Source organism: Molothrus ater, chromosome 2, assembly GCF_012460135.2.
Source record: "Molothrus ater isolate BHLD 08-10-18 breed brown headed cowbird chromosome 2, BPBGC_Mater_1.1, whole genome shotgun sequence".
NCBI lineage: Eukaryota > Metazoa > Chordata > Aves > Passeriformes > Icteridae > Molothrus > Molothrus ater.
The window spans coordinates 15847223-15866424 of NC_050479.2; the positions used below are offsets into that span (position 1 = coordinate 15847223).

General features: G+C 38.2%; 1 protein-coding gene across 3 annotated transcripts in view; it reads left to right on the forward strand.

The window, feature by feature from the left end:
• Window positions 1-19202, forward strand: part of SH3KBP1 (SH3 domain containing kinase binding protein 1) — a 211470-nt gene that overhangs the window by 122922 nt on the left and 69346 nt on the right. For all 3 annotated transcript variants that reach the window (XM_036382203.2, XM_036382221.2, XM_036382211.2), the window contains one exon: window positions 5828-6024. In XM_036382203.2, coding sequence (XP_036238096.1) covers window positions 5828-6024 — 197 coding nt within the window. The remainder of the gene's footprint in view (window positions 1-5827; window positions 6025-19202) is intronic.

The following is a 19202-nucleotide window of genomic DNA, read 5'->3' on the forward strand; positions in this document are numbered from 1 at the left end:
CTTGTGCTGCATCACCCTCAATGCATGTTGCTACATGGGGCCAGGCACTGCTCCCCTTCCCCTTGCATGACCACTTGTGCAAGCATAGAAATCTTGGGGCATTTCTTATGTGGCAAGAACTGTTATGCAAAGGAAAATGAATGTGTTGAAAGCAAATGACAAAATATTCAGCTAACATAGTTACATTTTTTCAAGAAATTACTGAGAATAACAAATAATTACTAATATTGAGCTAGTCTGCCTCAGTTATTTGTACATGTATAATCACTCTTGGTAAAGAAGCATTAATTTGTGTTTTGAAAGAATGAATTTATTAATCTTTAAAATAAGCAGAATCAACATGTCTTTCTTTTGCAGTAGTATTTAGAATCCAATTTAATTTTCTGGTTTTGATTTTTTTATGACACTGGAATGTTGTTGGGGATGGCTTCAACAAAATACAGGATTTTGATAGAAAGCAAGCTCAAGACTAATACCTTATAGGATGTGGGTATTTGTTCTGTGTTCACCAGTATGTGAGGAAAAGGAAGAAGGACAGTTCCTGTCTCATCGACTGCAATTACCATGTGTAATTTCAGCACCTTTGTCATTCAGATCGGTCACCCGGGCGTTCCATGCTGTCATTCTCTAAATAGAAGGAAAAGGCATATTTCCCCTTGCTTTCCTTCCCTTCCATAAAAGAAGAAAAACCCAATAAGCTTCATTTACAAATGTCTTTGTTCTATTAAACACAGTTGGCAACGTTTCTCTCTGGCTGCCATACCAGATCAGGAGATCCTTTGCATTGTCTCAGGCATGTGCCTCTGAACAGCTGCCATTGCTTAGCAAGGCTGAGAAGTGCTTAGAGGGCCAGAACACCACTGGCCTTTACTGTGTCAGTGGTCCAGGGTCATAAATTGTCAGCAGAGAGTGCAATCCAGAATAAAGAACAAAAATTAAATTGCCAAATAATAGCTCAAAATAGAAAGCTCTGTAACCTTAGAATGTATTTCCTTTTCTGCCCTGCCATTTTAAGCTATTTAGAAATAATTTGTTTCCTGCTTTGAATGGAGTTAATTTTACCACAGCTGTTTATTTTTGTTTTAACAGCTTTAGTTACACAGCCCTTTATCATCCCTAACTATCTTTCTGATTTAGAATCCTGGTTTGATGCCAGCACAGCTCTGAGAGGCTGTTTCTGAATTAAGTCTGATGTTGTGGTCTCTTTTTAATCCCTGTTTGAGCTAATCTGTTTTGGTACATTTCAGAATGTTGCTCTCAAAAGACCTGTAACTGCTATAGCAGGAGTGTGGTGTGTTTGAAATGTCTTGAGGAAGCTAATCTCTTTTATATACCCATAGAGGAAAAAATATGTGAAGTGCGAAATTCCTCCAGACAGTTTTGAGAAAATTTAATCTTTATGAATACTAAATGAGCTTGCATTTTTAAGGAAAATGAATCAATAAAGAATCAAAATTCTGAGTGTTTTTAAAAAGCTGTAGACCCATATCTTGTTCCAGCCAAAAGCTGGGAACAGTCGGCCCCTGGGAATTTTAACTCCTTGCTGGTGATGGTGCCCTTGTTCAGACTTCAAGGAACTTACTAGAAAAATGCAACCAGTGCTTAGATTTGAGCTCTACCTTGTGGTGCTACAGATGATTCAGCAACAATAAATCTAGGTAAAAGAATAACAGTTTTGCTTATAGAGCCAGAAATGTGAAGTGACACTACCAAAAGACTTGAGAAATATTAAAGTTCTGAAAAACTTTCCTCTTATTAAGACTGATGTGATAGTAATCATGTTAGTGAGCACCTTATTGATGTTATGTTCTTAGCTTGTCAGCTCTCCAAATACTGACAGAGAGCTGACAGATTCTAGAGAAATGCTGCTTAAAAAAAAAAAGCAAAAATAGTGAGAGACTTGACTACTGTGGCTTTTATCCTATATTGGCTTTATTTGAAATACTTAATAGGCTTACAAGAAGAGAAAGATGTTCTCAGTGTTTCTGAGGAGAGCAGTTTGCTGAGCTGCTGGCCTCACCTCGAGCTCAACTCCATCTCTGTGGTAGAGCACAGCTGTCCCAGGCTGAGTGGGTGTGATGGGCAGCAGAGAGGGGACTGTGACCTCTGAAATTCTCTCCAGCTTTTAATGTTCACTTAGCAGCCTGACCTTCCTGATAGTTATAGCTCTTCATGAAGAAAATTTCGTACTTAAAATTCATAATCTGACAGTCTGTGTCACTCAGGTTCCTGCCTAGATCCCAGCTGTGTTCATGGGCTACATTTATCTTTTGGAGAAACTATCCAGCCAGCTGTGTTCTGCCACACAGATAAGCTATTTGCATAGTGGCAAAAAATTCCATGTAAAGCTGAATGAAAAAAAACCAACAACCCCCCAAACCACCTAAAACACAAAAAAAAGAGGAACATTTTTCTGGTTTTAAGAGGAAAGGTCACCTGAGCCAGGTTGCAGGTGCACCAAGAGAACTGCTGATAGATACATACTGATACATATATATACACACACATGTATGTATCACACACACATATAAATGTATTAGGGAACAACCCAATGGAGAGAGTTTATCAGGCAAGGATGGGCATAGTGTTGCAAATCCTTGCTTCCAAGATTTTTATCTGTCCAAATCAGAAGAGTGTATCTCATGTACCTGGACAGGAAGATAAGAGAGAGTCTCTTTAGCATGCCTTTAATAGTAAGAGCATGTTAGACTATTTTCTACAGGACTGTTCTATACTCAAGCAATTCATTATTCTTTCTAAATGTTACTGCAGATTCTCAATTTATCTGATTTGTTTTACAGTTTCCACTGCATACAGTTCTTCTCTTTTGTCCCCTTTGTCTCTAGACCCCATCATGTTGTGGTAAGAGCACAAGCAGGACTTTTACTGATTTATTTAGCAAAGTACAGAGAACTTCTTGGTTTGGGTCAGTCAAAAATAATTAGATTAGGTCATTTTCCCAGTTGATATGGAAGAACTCTTTTTAACTTTGAAGGAGCTTTGTATCTCATCACTCAAATGCAATTTAGTTTGGACAGGCCACTTCTGTCCATTCTGTCCTCATTAAAATAAAAAAAAGAAAAAGAAGCAATGCTGTTGTTTCCTATGTTGCTTTCATTTTGAAGACTGTATACTGAGATAGCTCTGTGGCAATATAGAGAACAAACAACTCTTGGATTATCATCAAGCACAGATGGGTGATGCTCAGGAAATCTGTTGTGGGCCTGAGGTGAGGCTTCTGATACAAAGTGTGGTGCCTCATCACAGAAGAATGGTCATAAAAGCTGAAAATGCCGTAATGAAAAACAAGTGATGACCCAGAATCAAACAAAAGCTTTATTCTTATTAGGTCCCCTTGACATTTCTGATCTTTCTTTCATGTACACTTCAAAGATCTGAAGTCCATGTGAGACCTGTTGAGTAATTCTCACAATTACTTTCATATTTTAATTCCATCCACTCTCTGAAGTCCAGATCTTCTTCTTCCACAATTAGGGATGCAGAGAACCTATTTTAATAACCTATTTTAAACATAGTTTTTATGTTCATTTCAGGGAGTGGCAGTCATGGATTCTTATCAGCTACTTCTGGAGGGAGGTGTCTTCACTGCTTTTTCCCTCCATCACAGAATAGTTTGAGATTTTGGCAAGGATGACAGTAGAAACCTTTGCCAGAGGATAATTTTCCATGTCAAGAGATTTTGTTCAGCTAAAAGACAACGATCACTACAATCTGAGTTTTTTGAGTTGTGGAAGTTTTATAGTCAGCATAGTCAATTGCTGACCATTGTCTTTGCAGTTAGAAGTGGTAAATAAAGTTGGTTTTACCTCCTATCTCAGCCAGAGCCCCAGTGACTTATAATTTGCAAAGCTGGAGAAGGTCCAGCTGGTAGAATGTACAGCTTCCTCACTTACTGCTCAAGTCAGAGCAAGGGGAGGGAACGAGAAAGGGGCAGTGACTTTGCCACACTGCCCAAGGAGATTTATACCTGTCTGGCTTAATTTACTCTTAATTTACCCTTGCCTCTCTGAGTGCCTCTGCTGGAAACACTGTGCAGTGGCACTGGGTAGATAACCACTCCTCTCCTGCCCTCCAGAACTCCAAGCGCCATCACAGTCAATGCTTAAATTCCTTGGTTAATGATTTCCTGAGGTCTGGAACAGAAGTAGTGCACAGAATTTACTTTAGTGATGGTAGGCATGCTACCATAATAAATAAGATTTGAGGTTTTCTCCCAGGCTGATCTTAGAAAAATAAAACATAAAGAAATGAAGACTTTTCCATATTTAAGAAGAATATTGTTATTTAATTATTTAATATTCATTTAAATTGCAATCCTGCTCAGCTTCTGGAGCAAATAACTTGTTCAGTGTTAATTGACCTGAATACCTGATTGAATAGTAATGTTACTGATGTTCAACAATAGCTGCAGCAGCCACTCAGGAGGCTAGAGGGCCAAAGTGTTTTGTTTAGTCTATAGTCTTTCTGTTTGTTTCTAATTGGGAACTATCTCTAATTCTGCTTTTATACTCCTTTCATGTTAAAGATACAGAAAGTGTCAGGGCAGCATATCATGGCTTTCCTGTTTTTGGCTATAAGTCCTGATCTGACATGATTCTATTTCCCAGTGGCAACCTGGTTTGAAACCCATTTAACAGATGGGCCTCTCGTGTCCTGGATCCTGAAGGTGTACCTGGGGGCCTCAGGACTTGCACTGGTTTCTGTGGTTCATCTATACTGTCAGCCTTTCATGATGAAAATCAATTGCAATTGTTTTGTCAACGTTGATATAGAAGTACTTAAGAAGAAAAGCTTATTTGAAATTCTTCTTCAACATGCAAGATCCACATCTGTGACATCAAGAGTGCTTGTTAGGGACATGTGAGGATTTGAGCTTCTTATTGTTAGGTAGAATTCGTGCTGTAGTAGCAGCAATTGCTGTGGTTTTCCTGGAAACAGTTCTTGCAGGGAGGTGGATTTAAATGGTCTAGGGAAGGAAACTTCAGTGGGTCACTTTGTCCTGCCTGTGGCTGTTTGACCTGATACACCCTTCTGTAAAGTGGCTGAAACACCCTTCTGTAAAGTGCCACCTTATTGCATCTGTGACCTCTGCAATTCAAGCAGCAGATATTTTCAGATAAATGCCAAAAAATTTTCCTATTCACTGGAAGAAGGAATGCAAATCAGAACGTCAGTTTTGATCTGTTATATTCCTAGAGGAGAGTGTGCATGGATGCTTTTCTTATGAGGCTGTCTATGCTGCAGAGAGGTTTAATTTTCAGCAGGGAACATATTATGCAGCTTATTTGATTGCAAATTTGTTTGAACAGCTTTCAGCTTTATATTTTCCAGTTAGGTAATGTAGCTTTAGATACTAATTGCATAATTGGCTTGAGTCACACAGATTTAAGGTACAGCATGCCTGATCTGACTGCTTGTTAGCTTTATGTGACTTTATACAATAGGAGCCTTACAGCTGAATTTAACTCTTTTTTTTTTTATTGAGGTCTCTTCCAAAGAGGTTTTGCCTGAGGAATGAGGATTTTCTTGGTACTCAAGGAATCACCATCCTCATTTGTGAAGTTTTGATGCTGGAGTATGCATGTTTTATGAATTTGTGGGTTGGTGTAATTTCTAACCAGTACACCAATGTGATGATATAAAGTCATTTTTCAAAGCCAAAATGAGTGCACGGCACAGAGAGCATCTTCTCTACCTGTTGCTTGTGGTTTCCTTTTCCTCTAGAGGATGGTGGGAGGGATATTTTCCACTCACAATCTGATCTTAAAAGAGTGAGTTTCACACCTTTCATCCCTCCTTTTCACAGGCCTAAAAGATGCTACAGGCTCTGAGAGTGACGGTGGTGACTCTTGCAGTACAAAATCAGAAGGAGCCAATGGAGGCACGACAATCCAACCCAAAAAGGTCAAAGGTGTTGGCTTTGGAGATATCTTCAAAGACAAACCCATAAAGCTACGACCAAGGTCAATAGAAGTTGAAAATGACTTCCTCCCAGTAGATAAGGTATGTGTTCTTCATTATGTCTCTTGGGTTTAAAGAAGTTTTCATCTTAGAGTTTTAAGTTCTGTCACTGGCCAAAACTTGAAGCTTTATGGTCGTCATTTCCTAATCTTTCTGTAGACAAGGTTCTGCTTTTTCTTATTTTTGCCTCAGACCAGAAAATGGATTCCAGTGAGGTTAGCTGCATGATAAAATATTTTTAAAAATAAAAAATTAATTGCTCTCAAATATGCTCTTTAGGGAAACAAACAAAGAAGTCCATGGTTTCCAATGAAGTCACGACTTTAAAAAAAATCTGTGAAATCCTTCCTTTAAATGAACACTCAGATTTGCATAGAGTTACTGATGTGCTGAGAAGTGTTAGGAGGCTTCCACAGCCTCAAGTTCTGCTATGGGCATAGTTACATGATGCATTTTATTTCACCCCCAGTCCCCACCAGTGGTGATTTTAGGAAGCTCCTGGGCTCTTGATACCTGGTGTGGCAACTTCTCACATTTGGATTCATGCTTGTCCACTTGTCTGTAGAAACAGGCACTACAACAATTACCTTTTTTGGCCTGCAAGATTTTTTTTTCAACCTAGATAATTTCAGTGATCTGATTTATAGCACAGCACCTACTCCCACATCCACCCTGAGTTACAGTAGTACAGGAGAAGAGGAGGTCTTGCAGAGAGAGATGGAAACTTCTGAACTAAATTATGCTGAGGGACATTTGGTTAATATTTTGCAGGTGACCATTTTTCATTTAGTATAAAGAGGGTAGGGAAGAGCTGGAATAATCTAAATAAAGGAAAAACCTAGACTGGATTACTGCTTGACCATTACTGACTTCTTCAAAACCTGCTTGCCTTCTGTTTCTGGGTGGACTTCCTAACTCACATGCAGGGCTTTGCAGAAGCATTTCTTTTCATTTGAAGTAGTTCGAAAGTCCTTATGTAGTGGCCTTCATTTCTTGAAGGAAAATCTTACTCCACTTTACAATTATGTGAAGTCTTACCTTTGTTTTGCACAAACAACTAACACGTTTTTTACCCAGCCAAAAATGGAATATACAATTTTCAGGAAACTTGTAACACAGACATTCCTTCCCATGTCTTCAGATTCTCCTAAAATTGCCATAGTTAGTAGAAAATAATGGCTTCATTTTGTAAACACAATCCATCATTTTTGTTTGCAATGTGTAGATAACTAAAGGCAACACTTCTTTCCTGTTGATGCTTTTTTCCTGTCTAGGATTAGGTTAACCTTTGAGAGGTGCCATTCAGAGGCTTCAGCACTGTGATCTTTGCCTGCTCCCAGCACCAAAACATGGGGCAGAGACATGACATCTGTCAGGACTGCAGACCACCAACCTCCCTGAGCACTTTTTTTCCCTGCTGCAAGAAATTTCTCCCTTATCATTGCCATGTTCTTTACCATTAATGCTGAGCGTAAGAGAATCCTGCATTAAGTTGGCCATCACTATAGCAAGGTCCAATTTAGCCTGAAAGCTCTGCATACTGGTTCAAGTGTAGCAAGGCATGAAGAGTTCCAAATTGTGCATATTTTTCTCAAGCAATGTAGTTTTTAAGGGGATCTTTGCCCTGTTATGTGTATTTAGCATTTACAAGTAGCCTTGGTTTTTCAATAACTTGTAAACTTCTGAAGGAGTAAAAATGCTTTCCTCTATTCCCCCTTTTTAATTTTTTTTAAGCTTTCTGAAGTTTGGAGACCCTAAAACTCTTTCTGTTGCTTCTTTATATAGAGATATTGATGAAACATTATTGATGTAATGATAATTTTAACTTTTTTGATTTAAAATATTTCCTAGCAACAGTTGTTTTTTAAAACACATCAGTAAGCTACTGTGAGGATTTTATAAAGTGGGATTATTTATAACATGATATTTCTCGTGTAAAATGTCAGTCCCATTTACAGAAGAATCAGCAGGGTCTTATTTTGTTGGTGTTATCACTTTGTGTTCTAATATGTTTTCAATTTTATGAATCATAAGCTTAGATCATATTTCACACAGAATTACTGGGGTGTTAAAAAGGCTTTTACACAAATATTGGCAGGAACATGAAGGCAGAAAGGTTTGCTGCCATCTGAGCAGAAGCAGATGCCATTAGGGTCTCCTGTAAATCACCAGGCAGTTTAATGTGCTTCAAGTGTTTGCTCAATGGCAACAGTGTGGGATACAATCACCCTTGCCTTCTAAGGTGATCAATAAACTCTCAATAAAAAGCAAAACTGAGGAATTGAGTGAAACCCCATTGGTTTTATTGGTGTGGAGAATTCATTGCTTAGCTGTTATTTGTTCTGAAATCACAGAGGCAGATTATCCTAGGGAAGTTAATGATGCAGTTGTGGGAGATTTGTTTGAGCAGAACTATCAGAGCTCTGCTCTTTTAGAGAAATAGAAGAATCAAATACTTATTATGCTTTGTAGTCCATTTCATTGCCTGTTGGTGCTGACAAGTCGACCACTGGCAGTGTGTAAGCAGAATGAGGTTCCTGAGGCTTGGCTGTGACAAATTTCCATTACTGATAAATGTAACTGAACTGATTTACAGTGCTGCACATGCCTGAAGTCATGGACATGTGCAGTCATAGTCAAACTCACCAACAGATGAAAAAATTTTAGAAGAAATTTTTAGAAGAAATATTGTATGCATGCAGACAGGCTGTGTGTCCTGAGAAAATTCAGGGTAATGCTCTTGAAGCAGCACAATATTTATGGTCAAATAGAAATGCCTGTCTTACATGTCTCACCTCAGCTCTGCAGCTTCAACACATTTAAACAGGTGCTTGTGCTTACTTCTTTTTTTCCTTTTTCATTTTGTAGTAGCATATCTAAAGCTTCTCTTGCTAGGTTGGACTTCCTTCCAATATAATCTGTATGTGCTTCCATTGTTCTAACAAGCTATCATTTTTTCCTCTCCTGTATCTAAGAATAAACCTCTACAAGTACAGGAAAATAAACAATTCATTTGGTTATTTCATAACCAATACATTTCTTAGTCTGAGTTAACTGTATTGGGTTGATTTGTGAGTTGAGGATTCAGCTTGGAAATGCTAAGACCATGATAGATGAATATAAACTGTCTTTAAAAGCTATTTTTATCTTTCTGAAAACTGTCCTTACTTCAGAAGACACTATTACGAGTATTTTTTACATTTTCCACTTGAGATGTATTTGTAACTTTCTTCAGGCAAAACTTTTATTGTTGGCTAACCATGGTGGATTAGATTAGCGCTAGATTTCATGAACATCCTTTGATGAGATCACAGTACTGTTTGCCACAACTTAGTGTAAATTATATACTCAGCCATCAGCCCAGGGAGTATTGCAGACTGTAATGATTTAATATAACGGGGGAGGTTTTCATGACTCTAGAGTCAGCAACTTGTAAGATCTAGTTAACTGCTGTTTAGGGATCCTTACTGCAAAGCACTGAATTCCTACAGAAATTTTTTTTTTTTTATATATTCAGTATGTTTTGGATAGGAGAAATGGAGAAGAACTAATGGAAGTAGACACAAGGGCTAGAAGGGCTAGAAGCTCTTGTCAATTATTAAGTCTACCTGTCCTTTGTAATAAGATAAAAATTTGTAAACTCTGAGACTGAATGCCTGCAAGGTCTGAGTTCCTATTTTGAGCCGGCAAGCAGGGAACCCAGAAACTGTGCTGAGAGTGTCTTTGCACACCTGTTCTGACAGTTCCTGCCTGCCTGCTTGCAGAAAACATTTTTACCCCTAATTTTCAGTTGTCATTTAAAGAGAAGTCTTTGAGATACACAAGTTGGAGGCTCCTCCTGTGTTTCTGAGCCAGCTGAGGATGTGCCTGAGCTCTGCCAGCCCTGCCCTGTGGCACCCGTGCTGCATGGCCAGCCCTGGCTGTGTGTGCCACGTGTGCCTGCAGCTCACTGCCACTTGCTTTGCCTCTCCCATGCCTTTGGAAATGCTTCTCCCCTAATAGAAATGTTGGAGTCAGTGCTCAAAATCCTGAGATTAAAAACAGATGCAAGCAAAACCACCTGGTACTGACTAGCAGCACTATGAAAAACTCCTGCTGAGGCAGAGAGCACACAGTGGGAGCACCAAGTGTGTGTGCAGCACTTTGCACTTGAAAGCACAGGTTTCTCTGGCATTCCTTTCTTCAGAGACAGCCACCAGCAGTGGCAGCAGCAGACGTGGCAAGCATCAGCAGTTTGTCAAATTCCGTGTAGGAACAGAGGAGGCACTCATCTGTTCAAGCTACATCCATGTTCTGCTTTGAAGCTTCTGTCTGCCACAGTCTGGCATCCCTGTCCTAACCATTTATTCTAGTGCCATCTTGTGAGGAAAGCTGCAGGGGAGGAAGGACCCTGACCCCTTCTGCAGCTGTCATGAGAGCAGGGCTGCCTGCAGCAGGGTCCCTCACCTTTGCCGGTGTAACTTCCCATTCCTTGTGGAAAGAGGATTTATGTGTTTCTTTCATTATGTGAAAAAATAGTACAGGTTTGCAAATGGTGGCTGATGTCATGAGGCAGCATGGACATTATAAATAAATACTTTATAATATTTACTACCCTATTCTGGAGGAATAAGAAGGAGGGGTAGGGGAATTAAGATTGACAGGGAGAGTTGAAAAGCAGCTTGCCCTATTTTGGGGAGGCAGACTCAAAGCAGGATCTAGCACTAAGGGAATAGAATGGGAAATGCAGAATTAGGTTTAAAGAGAGGTATAAATTTGCTAACTTCAGCTGGCAGTGACTTTCTGCTGAGTCACTGAACTGTGCAATGTGAGTGAAGAGTGACTCCTGATCTTCTGTATGCTTCCTTCCCTTCCATGCTATCCCATCTGTGCTTTCAAGTTCTGTCATTTTGGTTTCTAAAATGTTCAAGCTGTCTGAACAGAGTTGTCCAGGTATCAATGACAGGGTTCAGCTTACACATCAGCATGCACTACTGGTTTTTGGCAAAGGATTGCCAGAAAGGTCTGTAACACACAAAAGATGTGTGTTACTTGTGTTACTCACACACTGGTTTGTGCTGCCTGTGATGTTTTACTAGGGTTTTTTGGGGTTTTTTGGGGTTTTTTTGGTTTTTTTTTGTTTTTTTTAAGCAGCTATTTGACTATTTGACTCTAAATAATTCCAAGTTAGTTGTCCATGCCACAAGCCTTTACATGTATACAGTTGGACTTTATTCAGGAAGAATTTGTCAGTGTGAAAGAAACACACCAACCATATGCGTGAAAGTATTTTCAACTGTTTCTGACTCAAGCTGCTTGAAGAACATCTTAAAATAGAAGCAGAGTAGTGTAGAAATATTGATAGTACAAGTTATTCCTAAAAGCAATGTGGAAGGTCTGATCTGTCCTCCTGGGGCACAGCACTGGGCTTCTGCCAGACTGAGTTCTCCTGGAGGAATGCTCTGTGGGAAGGAAAACTCCTGTTATTTCAGTCATGGTTTTGATTAGGAAATCTTAGGATGCTCCAGTCAGAAAAACAGGATGTGTAGGTTTAAGCTAATGCAATTTTATTTCATAATAGGATGGCAATAAAGTCTATATGTTTTAAGTTGCTCTGGATCCAGCTGGTGATCATTAGCTTGCAAGTTGCTGTAAATCTCTGAATTTCAGTTGTACCATTACCAGGCCTTTTGCCCCAACAGGCATCCTAAAAGAAGAATGCTAAAAACCCCAAAATGCTTTGCTTACATAGCTTACAATAAAGCTGATTTGCTGAGTTCCACAGATACTTGATGGAGCCATAAACTGAATTTCCAGGAACTTTTGTCTCATGTTTCAACAGTACAGAGAAAATGCTTCAGAAGGTGACATGCTGACATGCAAGCTAGCTGAGTTACTGTCTGATGAGTTTAAGAGGACTGGTTCCTGTCCACTTGTTTATTCATAGCAATAAAATCTACCTAAGCAAAATTAATTTATGTACATCGCTATGAAAAGATTTTAATTAGTGTAATCAAGACTTTAGGGATAAACAGTTTTATAAACCATCCTAGTGTTTCTCAGTAAAATGTATTTTTCTTTCTTGCTCCATTTGGATTTTGTTGGATAGTATTTCTGATTTTTAATTACTACATCTGACTTGTTACATTTAATAACTTTGACAAGATTATAAAGCAATTATAATGAAATAACTTCTGATAATCTTAGAACACATTATCTTTGAAAATTGAAGAAATAGTTATACCAAAAAAAATTACCTGCCTTGAAATTTACTTACACCACTTGGAAAATTACATAAATAAAAAGGCTGATAAATATAAACCAAACTGAATATAACCTTTAAAATGAAATCTATGCCCTTATCTTTTGTTGTCTATTTAGCTTTATTAGCTTGTGGAATTTTTCTGAATTTTTTTTCTTTCTTTATATTTTTCCTAGCTGAGGATTATTTTTTAATAGTCAAATGGAAATGAGAGTATATAGTATCTTGTGGCTTGCTTAAATATAAATCTTTAATTTCTTCCAAATCATCTGTGTCTTTCCCTGCCCTGACCTTATTCAGACATTTTAAAGTTGAATGTTTTCAGGGAGGCAGCATTAAGAATTTATAAGATTTTAATGGAACAGAGCATCATGTTAATGATATTTCAGTTTCTTGAACATTTTTCTTTAAAAACAAAAGACAAAACAAAGACATAAGTTACATGAAATTTCAACCTTTTTTTCTCCCCACCAGAAAGACCAATACATTCAGAATTTGTCATAAGCTCATTTGCCAATAGAATTATTTGCAAAATTTACTGCCTGGGCTGTTCACAAAAGTTCTGTAAATTGTCACTCACATCCTTGCTTTTCTTAGCTGGTGGTCTCAAGAAGCCAGGAAAGTCTAAGCTGGAAAGGAGAGGAAACTTCTTGAGTGAGCAGAGGTAGGAAAAGGTCCAGATTTCCTGTGAAATAAACAAGAGGAACTTTTGTTTCCTGGGGATGGCCCTGCCCGTGAGTCAGTGTCAGGGCTGGGCTCTGGCTGAGCTGAGCTCATGCAGGGCAGGGCCAGGACTCCAGGACTCCTCTTGGACACTTCCAGCTGCTGAAAGGCAGCTTGGCTTCACAATGGGAGAGGAGGTATTTATTTTACAATTAGTTGGGGTTTTCTCTCTGTGGCTGTTTGAAAATGTATGGTAAAATATACTCTGCAAAGCACAGGTTTCATCTGCAGGGTTGTCTGGTTCTTCTGCACACTTTGGAGATGCTGGCTAGGTAAAATAAAAGAAGGAAAAAGAGTGCTGAGGATCCTGAAATCCATTCCTGCTATGGAGGTCCATATTAGAATAGGGGGTTACTTTTGTGTGAAAACCATATTCTCTCCTGGCTCTATTTAGCTCGCATTTTTTCCTTTCTGCCTGTTTGGCCATTAAACTTGCACACGTGTTTTCTATTTCTATATGATGTGGTTTCAATTTTCTTATTCTAAAGAATAATGCAAGTTTAGAGTTAAGCAAGAAAAGTTTTAAAGTCTTTAAGATGTGTTGCTCTTTCAAATGTTTGCTTAGTAAGTGAAAATTCACCACTCCCCACCCTGTGTTTTTTCCTTCCTAAATACACCAACAAAACTGTACTTCTTGTCAGAAAAAAGAGGAAGAGCTTTACTAATTCCTCTTCTGTGTGAGGTGCCATTTGTCCAAGTGAGGAAAATGGATATGAATGAGTGTTTTAGAAAATTATATTGTGGTAATAGAACCTACATGGAAATTATCCTTTTTTCTCTCCAAGAAAAAAAAGAACTAGAATCAACTGTTGCTTGTAAAATTTTATACAAAGATGAATGGAGAGATACCAAGTCATCTGTTTAATTATTTGCAGATACTTTGGGAGCTCTTAGTACAAAAATATAAATTTCCCTCAACTTTGGCTTTTCACAGCAAAAGTCAGAAATGAAGCAACAAGTTTTTTGAGCTGCCTTTTCTCCTAAAATGTGCCATGTGTCTTTCTTGTTTTCTGCCTTAAATATAGAAAAGAGGAAGGAGGAAAGTAGTGTGAAAGGATCATAGATGAGCCAGGCACTTGGTAAGATAAAAAATCTATAGGCCAGTTTCTAAGAAGCCTTTTTAATGCTTTGTGTGTGTTTCTATAGGAGATTTTTGGCGTTCTGTGTTTCTAAAATAGTCCTTAAATACTAGAGATGTGAGCTCATATTATTACAGTTAGTTGGCTAAGGGCTTTATAAAAGCTTCCCAATAAAAGCCAAGGAGAGGGAGAGAGGGCAGATCCTGGGGAGGTCCTGCTGCAGCAGTGACCAGTGGCCAGGCAGGGGCTGCTGGTGGCTGCTGGGCTCTTTGCCATGCACTGGCCACACAAGGAGCAGAGCCCTCCACCTGCACAGCTGACACTTCTCGGTACCTAAAGCACTGCTGGAAAGAAAAGCTGAAACACATGGTGAAGGTCATTTTCCATTTGTGTTTTGAGTCACTTGTTGCTCTGCAGTCTTCCTTGTAAGTGTTTAAAATAAAAATATCTCCCTATTCTTCCTCAGTAACTTTTGATTTAGGTGATGTAAGGTGAGGGGAAAAACCCCAAATCTAAAAAAGAGGAGAAAAGAAGAAGTATTATTCCAAATTGGAATAAATGTTTGTTTTCAGCACTAAATCTGGGATAATCTGCATGACACTATGGGCTTGTTCTTTTGTTTATGAGAATTGAATTTGAAAAATGTCATTTAACAGCTACTTGTCAGTTTGTTGACAACATCATAACTTTCACAAAAGAGCTAAGAAATATTGTTGCCACTTTGAAGAGGATGATATTAAAGAAGAGACATTCCCTACTTGCTGTTTTCATAGGTTTTGCTATTCTTCTCAGAGATGGAAGTAGCTGCACTGCTTCCCTTACTGCTGCAAAAGGAAGTGGAGATTCATGTAGCAGTTGTAAGGTTCAATAATTGTTGTAAAAGAGGGAGGTTTTATAACCATTTTCTAGGCTGGATGGTGCAATCTGGATCATGCAGGTTACCAGCTGCAATCTAGACAGGCATGGTTCTCTTGGGAGAGTAGGAAGGAATTTCATTCACTCGGTGCCGATTGACTAAAGTATTTTTCCTAGAAGAGATAGAAATTAATTGTGAATGGCAACCTGCAAATTGTAAAATTCATTACAAAGAGAGCAAGGGGATATGTTTCCTTTACATTTATTTGAAGGAAAGTAAAAAAGGAGAATGAAAAATAAAGCAGGGAAGAAAGAAGCCTTTTTGCTTAAAAAAATTCTTTTGATACAAAAGCACCTTCTAGCATTACAAATCTGCAGCTTGAGGAAAAAAGGAAATGAGCTTGTTCATCGTGCTCATTGTGATGTGCATGCTTCCAGAGCTTTGAGATCAGGCAGCTGGGAGCATGCTGTGTGGGTTTCATTCTGTGCTTGCCTTTTATTTCATTTACTTAAGTGGTTTTACTCATCAGTGGTTCTAATATGTCTCGCTCCAATTGTTTCAGCAGCTTCTATCTAATCTAAACTCTTCTGTTCACTTTCTCACCATTAACCTTTTAGCAAGGCAGATTTTTAGTTCGTTTATGGTTTGAAACTGACAGCCTGACAGCATCAAATGCCAGGAGTCCAAATTTTACAGAAATACTGATGATCTAATGCATGCAAGTTAAGGTATATAGGTTTCTCTCCTGTCCAACACATCAATCATGTTGGGAGGAAAAAAGCCTCTCCAGTCCCCTCCCTGCCCATAATTTCAAATTTTAAGAACTTGTCAAAATATGAAGTTACAACAGTTTTAGAGTCTGAACTTACATGCTGGTAGAATAGGTTTAACTGTGGACTACACTGCAAAAAGCAAAATGTGCACTCCAAGCTATCCAGAGTTTTACTGGGAGTGATGTTTCACCATTCATGGTTTGTTTCTGCTCCCTTTTCCACTCAAGAGGTTAAACCAAAAACTTTGCATTGCATGGTTTACCTACCTATTTCTTTGAATGTTATTTCATATAGCACATATTTCTCTGGTGAGTTGCATAATGCTAATGAAGATATTCTTCATCTGTGGTTTGAAGACTGATGGCCTCCTAAATACCTGATAGTTTTAGTGCTTGGATGAGACATTTGGTGCTGGCTCAGGTAATTTCTAAATGGAGCTCAACAGCTGGAAACAGGAACAGAAGCGATTGCTGAAGAGAAGTTTTGTCATTGCAAATGGGAAGTTAGGAGTCTGTGCAGCAGCCTCTCTAATTAGAAGTCTTCCCCACTATGAAGGTTTGAGACTCCTCTAAATGCAGAAATATAAATTACATGAATGTGGACGATACAGTTACAGTTCAGCATAAACATCAACTTCATCACTGAGAGAACAGTTTGTATTCATACTCTGAAATATTGTGCATCTCAAGATGTCTTAAATTTCTAGTGGTTTCTCAGCAAAAGCTGGTAACAGTCAAAGCCCTTCCAGACAGCTTGACTGGAAATAAATCAGAGTTTATTCAGGAGGTTGGTAAGTTGTACAAGGTTTCATTTTGTAGTGTTGTGATGGACATAATCCACCTTACAGGTCATGACATGTTTGAGGTGGCTAAACAGGAAATGTAAATATACATTTCTGTACTGTGGATTTGTCTTTTTCATTGCAATATCTGACTGGCAATTCAGTATTTGATTTTTATAATATTTTAGATTCATAGTGGGTTTTTCACTTCTGTGGCAACTACAAATGATGGCCCAGCAAAGTAGACTTACATACATACCATAAAACATTTCTTAGTTTTGAAATTTTTCCATTGAAAATTTCTGTAGTGTCTTATCAGAGGACTGTATAATTTTGAAGGCTTTTCTAATTATTTTCTCCATATATCTTTGTTCTCTCTATGATTTTGCTTTCTTTTTAACTGAAGAACTTAGTGTGTTTGATAATATTTGGGTGGGAAATAGGAGTTAAAGTAATCCTTTGAAGTTCTCCTTAAGTTATCTCTTTGGTTTTATATCACTTTGCTTTATTTAAATTTACTTTCTGAAGAGTCCTGTATTCAATATTCCATTTTCATGTTAAAGAATAATAATTCTTGGAAACTGGAAGATCCTGGGAAATCTGTAGTGCAGATCAGGACTGTGTCTGGGCTCTCATTGTGCCTCCATGAGAGGTCAATACTGCAAGCCTGGGGATGATGTTGGGAAGGAAGAAATTGCTGCAGGGAGTCTTAACAGCCTCGAATAATTTTGAAATTTGTATTAATAACCATAAAGGATCTTTGTTCCTTGGCAAATCAAGCAGTCACATTTTCATTGCATGCAACATTTAGCACCTGTAGTTCCTGTTAAAGTGTTCCAGTCTGCTGGAGCACACACTGTGGGAAGGAGTTACCTCCCTTTGTTTGTTTTTAATATGGCACCTGCTAATTTCATCTGATAGCCCTTAATTTTAGTTAATGGAAGAGATGAGTGAGTCCTTAATTTTTATTACTGGAAGAGTTAATGAGTGACTCCTCCCTATCTACCTTCTCTCCTGATTTTTATAAACTTGTGTCACCTGTATCTTTTTTTCCCAGAATGAGGGATCTGTTCCATATGTTTGATCATTCCTGGGGACTTTCTGTCTTTTTCAGTCCCCTTGAGAACTCAGGGGGTTTGTGTGTGAGGGCAAAAGGAGGTGAGAACTGCACACAGTGGCCAAGGTGTTGGATGAATTTATGCAGCATTTTTATAGCTTCTCATTGCTCTTTATTGCTTTCCAAAGTATTAACAACTATGGGTTTCAAAGTCTGTAATTTCTCTCTTAAAATAGCACTTTTCCTGCAAATGTGTCATTGTATTTCTACCTGAATTTAGTTTCTGTCTTTTCCCTTTGGTGGGTCATCTGGGAAGGTGTGGGAAACAAGAGCCTTGATCTAGATCCCTGAACAGCTCCACTGATCATCATGATGAAACTCTTTGTTTTCTGTCTTTTAATAAGTTACTTATCCAAGTTAATACCTTTTTTTAAAGGATGAACAGTAAACTTTTCCTAATCTCAATTTTAGTTTTGAATGTGCAGTGAGGTTACTATTTCAATCTTCTTCAAGAGCCAGTACCAGGAGCTTTTCAAATTTGTGTATTTTAATGAAAATTGCTGTGAATTGGCTATGCAAAATAGAAAAGATAATACGGGACTTGTATAAAGACAACACTGTATGCCACAACATCATTATCTAATTATTTAGCTATTAGGTAGCTGAATTTATAGATTTCTTGCTAATCTGTAGATATATAGATTCAGATAGATAAGGACAGATCTTTAGAAAGATTACCTGGCTGCTGTCCTGGCAGGTAACATGCATGGGCTACACAACAAAGATATTTAAAAATAGCAACTACCATGGGATTCTGGTGATTGAATTTAGGTGTCTGTGATGTTGCTTGTAGACAGCAAGCAGTCTTTCTTCACAGTCTGTAGACTAAAAAGCATTATTAGGACAGGAGCTTTCTTTATCCCAAAGATGAATTACATGCTAAAGGGACTGTTTTACCTCCCATGACAAAAGGGAAGCCTGCAGGGACTGGCATCTGGCTCACAGCTGATGTTTGAATGAAGTTAAGTCAATCTTGAATAACTACATCAGAGCACTAAATCTTGTCAAAACCAGCTGAATGTCATTGTACTAAGAAGTATAAGCAGATTACATGTAAACTATGAGGTTCATGTAGTCACAATAGAGCAAGGGGTAGTATGAAACCCTAAATTTTAAGATTTCTTAGCTTTTCAGTGGTTAAGTAAGAAATCATGCTAAATAATCACTAAAATAATATGCAATTGTGAGTAACATATTCAGTAGATAAGATTTGGTTCATACAAGATAAACACAATAAAGTGAATTTAATTGCAGGGCCTAGTGCCTTCTCCTAAAGAAAATACACACCTGGAAAATCTACCAAAGAACTTAGTCTCATCTTTAGTTTTGGAGTAACAAACTCTGAACCAATAGGGCGTGTCAACACATACTGATTAAATAATCCTGCCCTTCCTTTCTCCCTCTCTTTGCTTCTGTATGTAATCCTTCACAGTGCTGTGCCAAAAGCAGTGCAGGCTTGTCATTTTCTCTTTATTCTGCCACAAACATATAAATAATTCCTTCTCTGTCCAGCAGGTGATTTTCAAGGACTTCCCTTTATGTGATTTTCAAATACTTTTTGATGTAGTTAAGTAAAACACCAGTAACTTCTTTTATTAAATATTTCAGAAGTTACAGTTACTTTGAAAAATAGAATGGTTTTTAATCAAA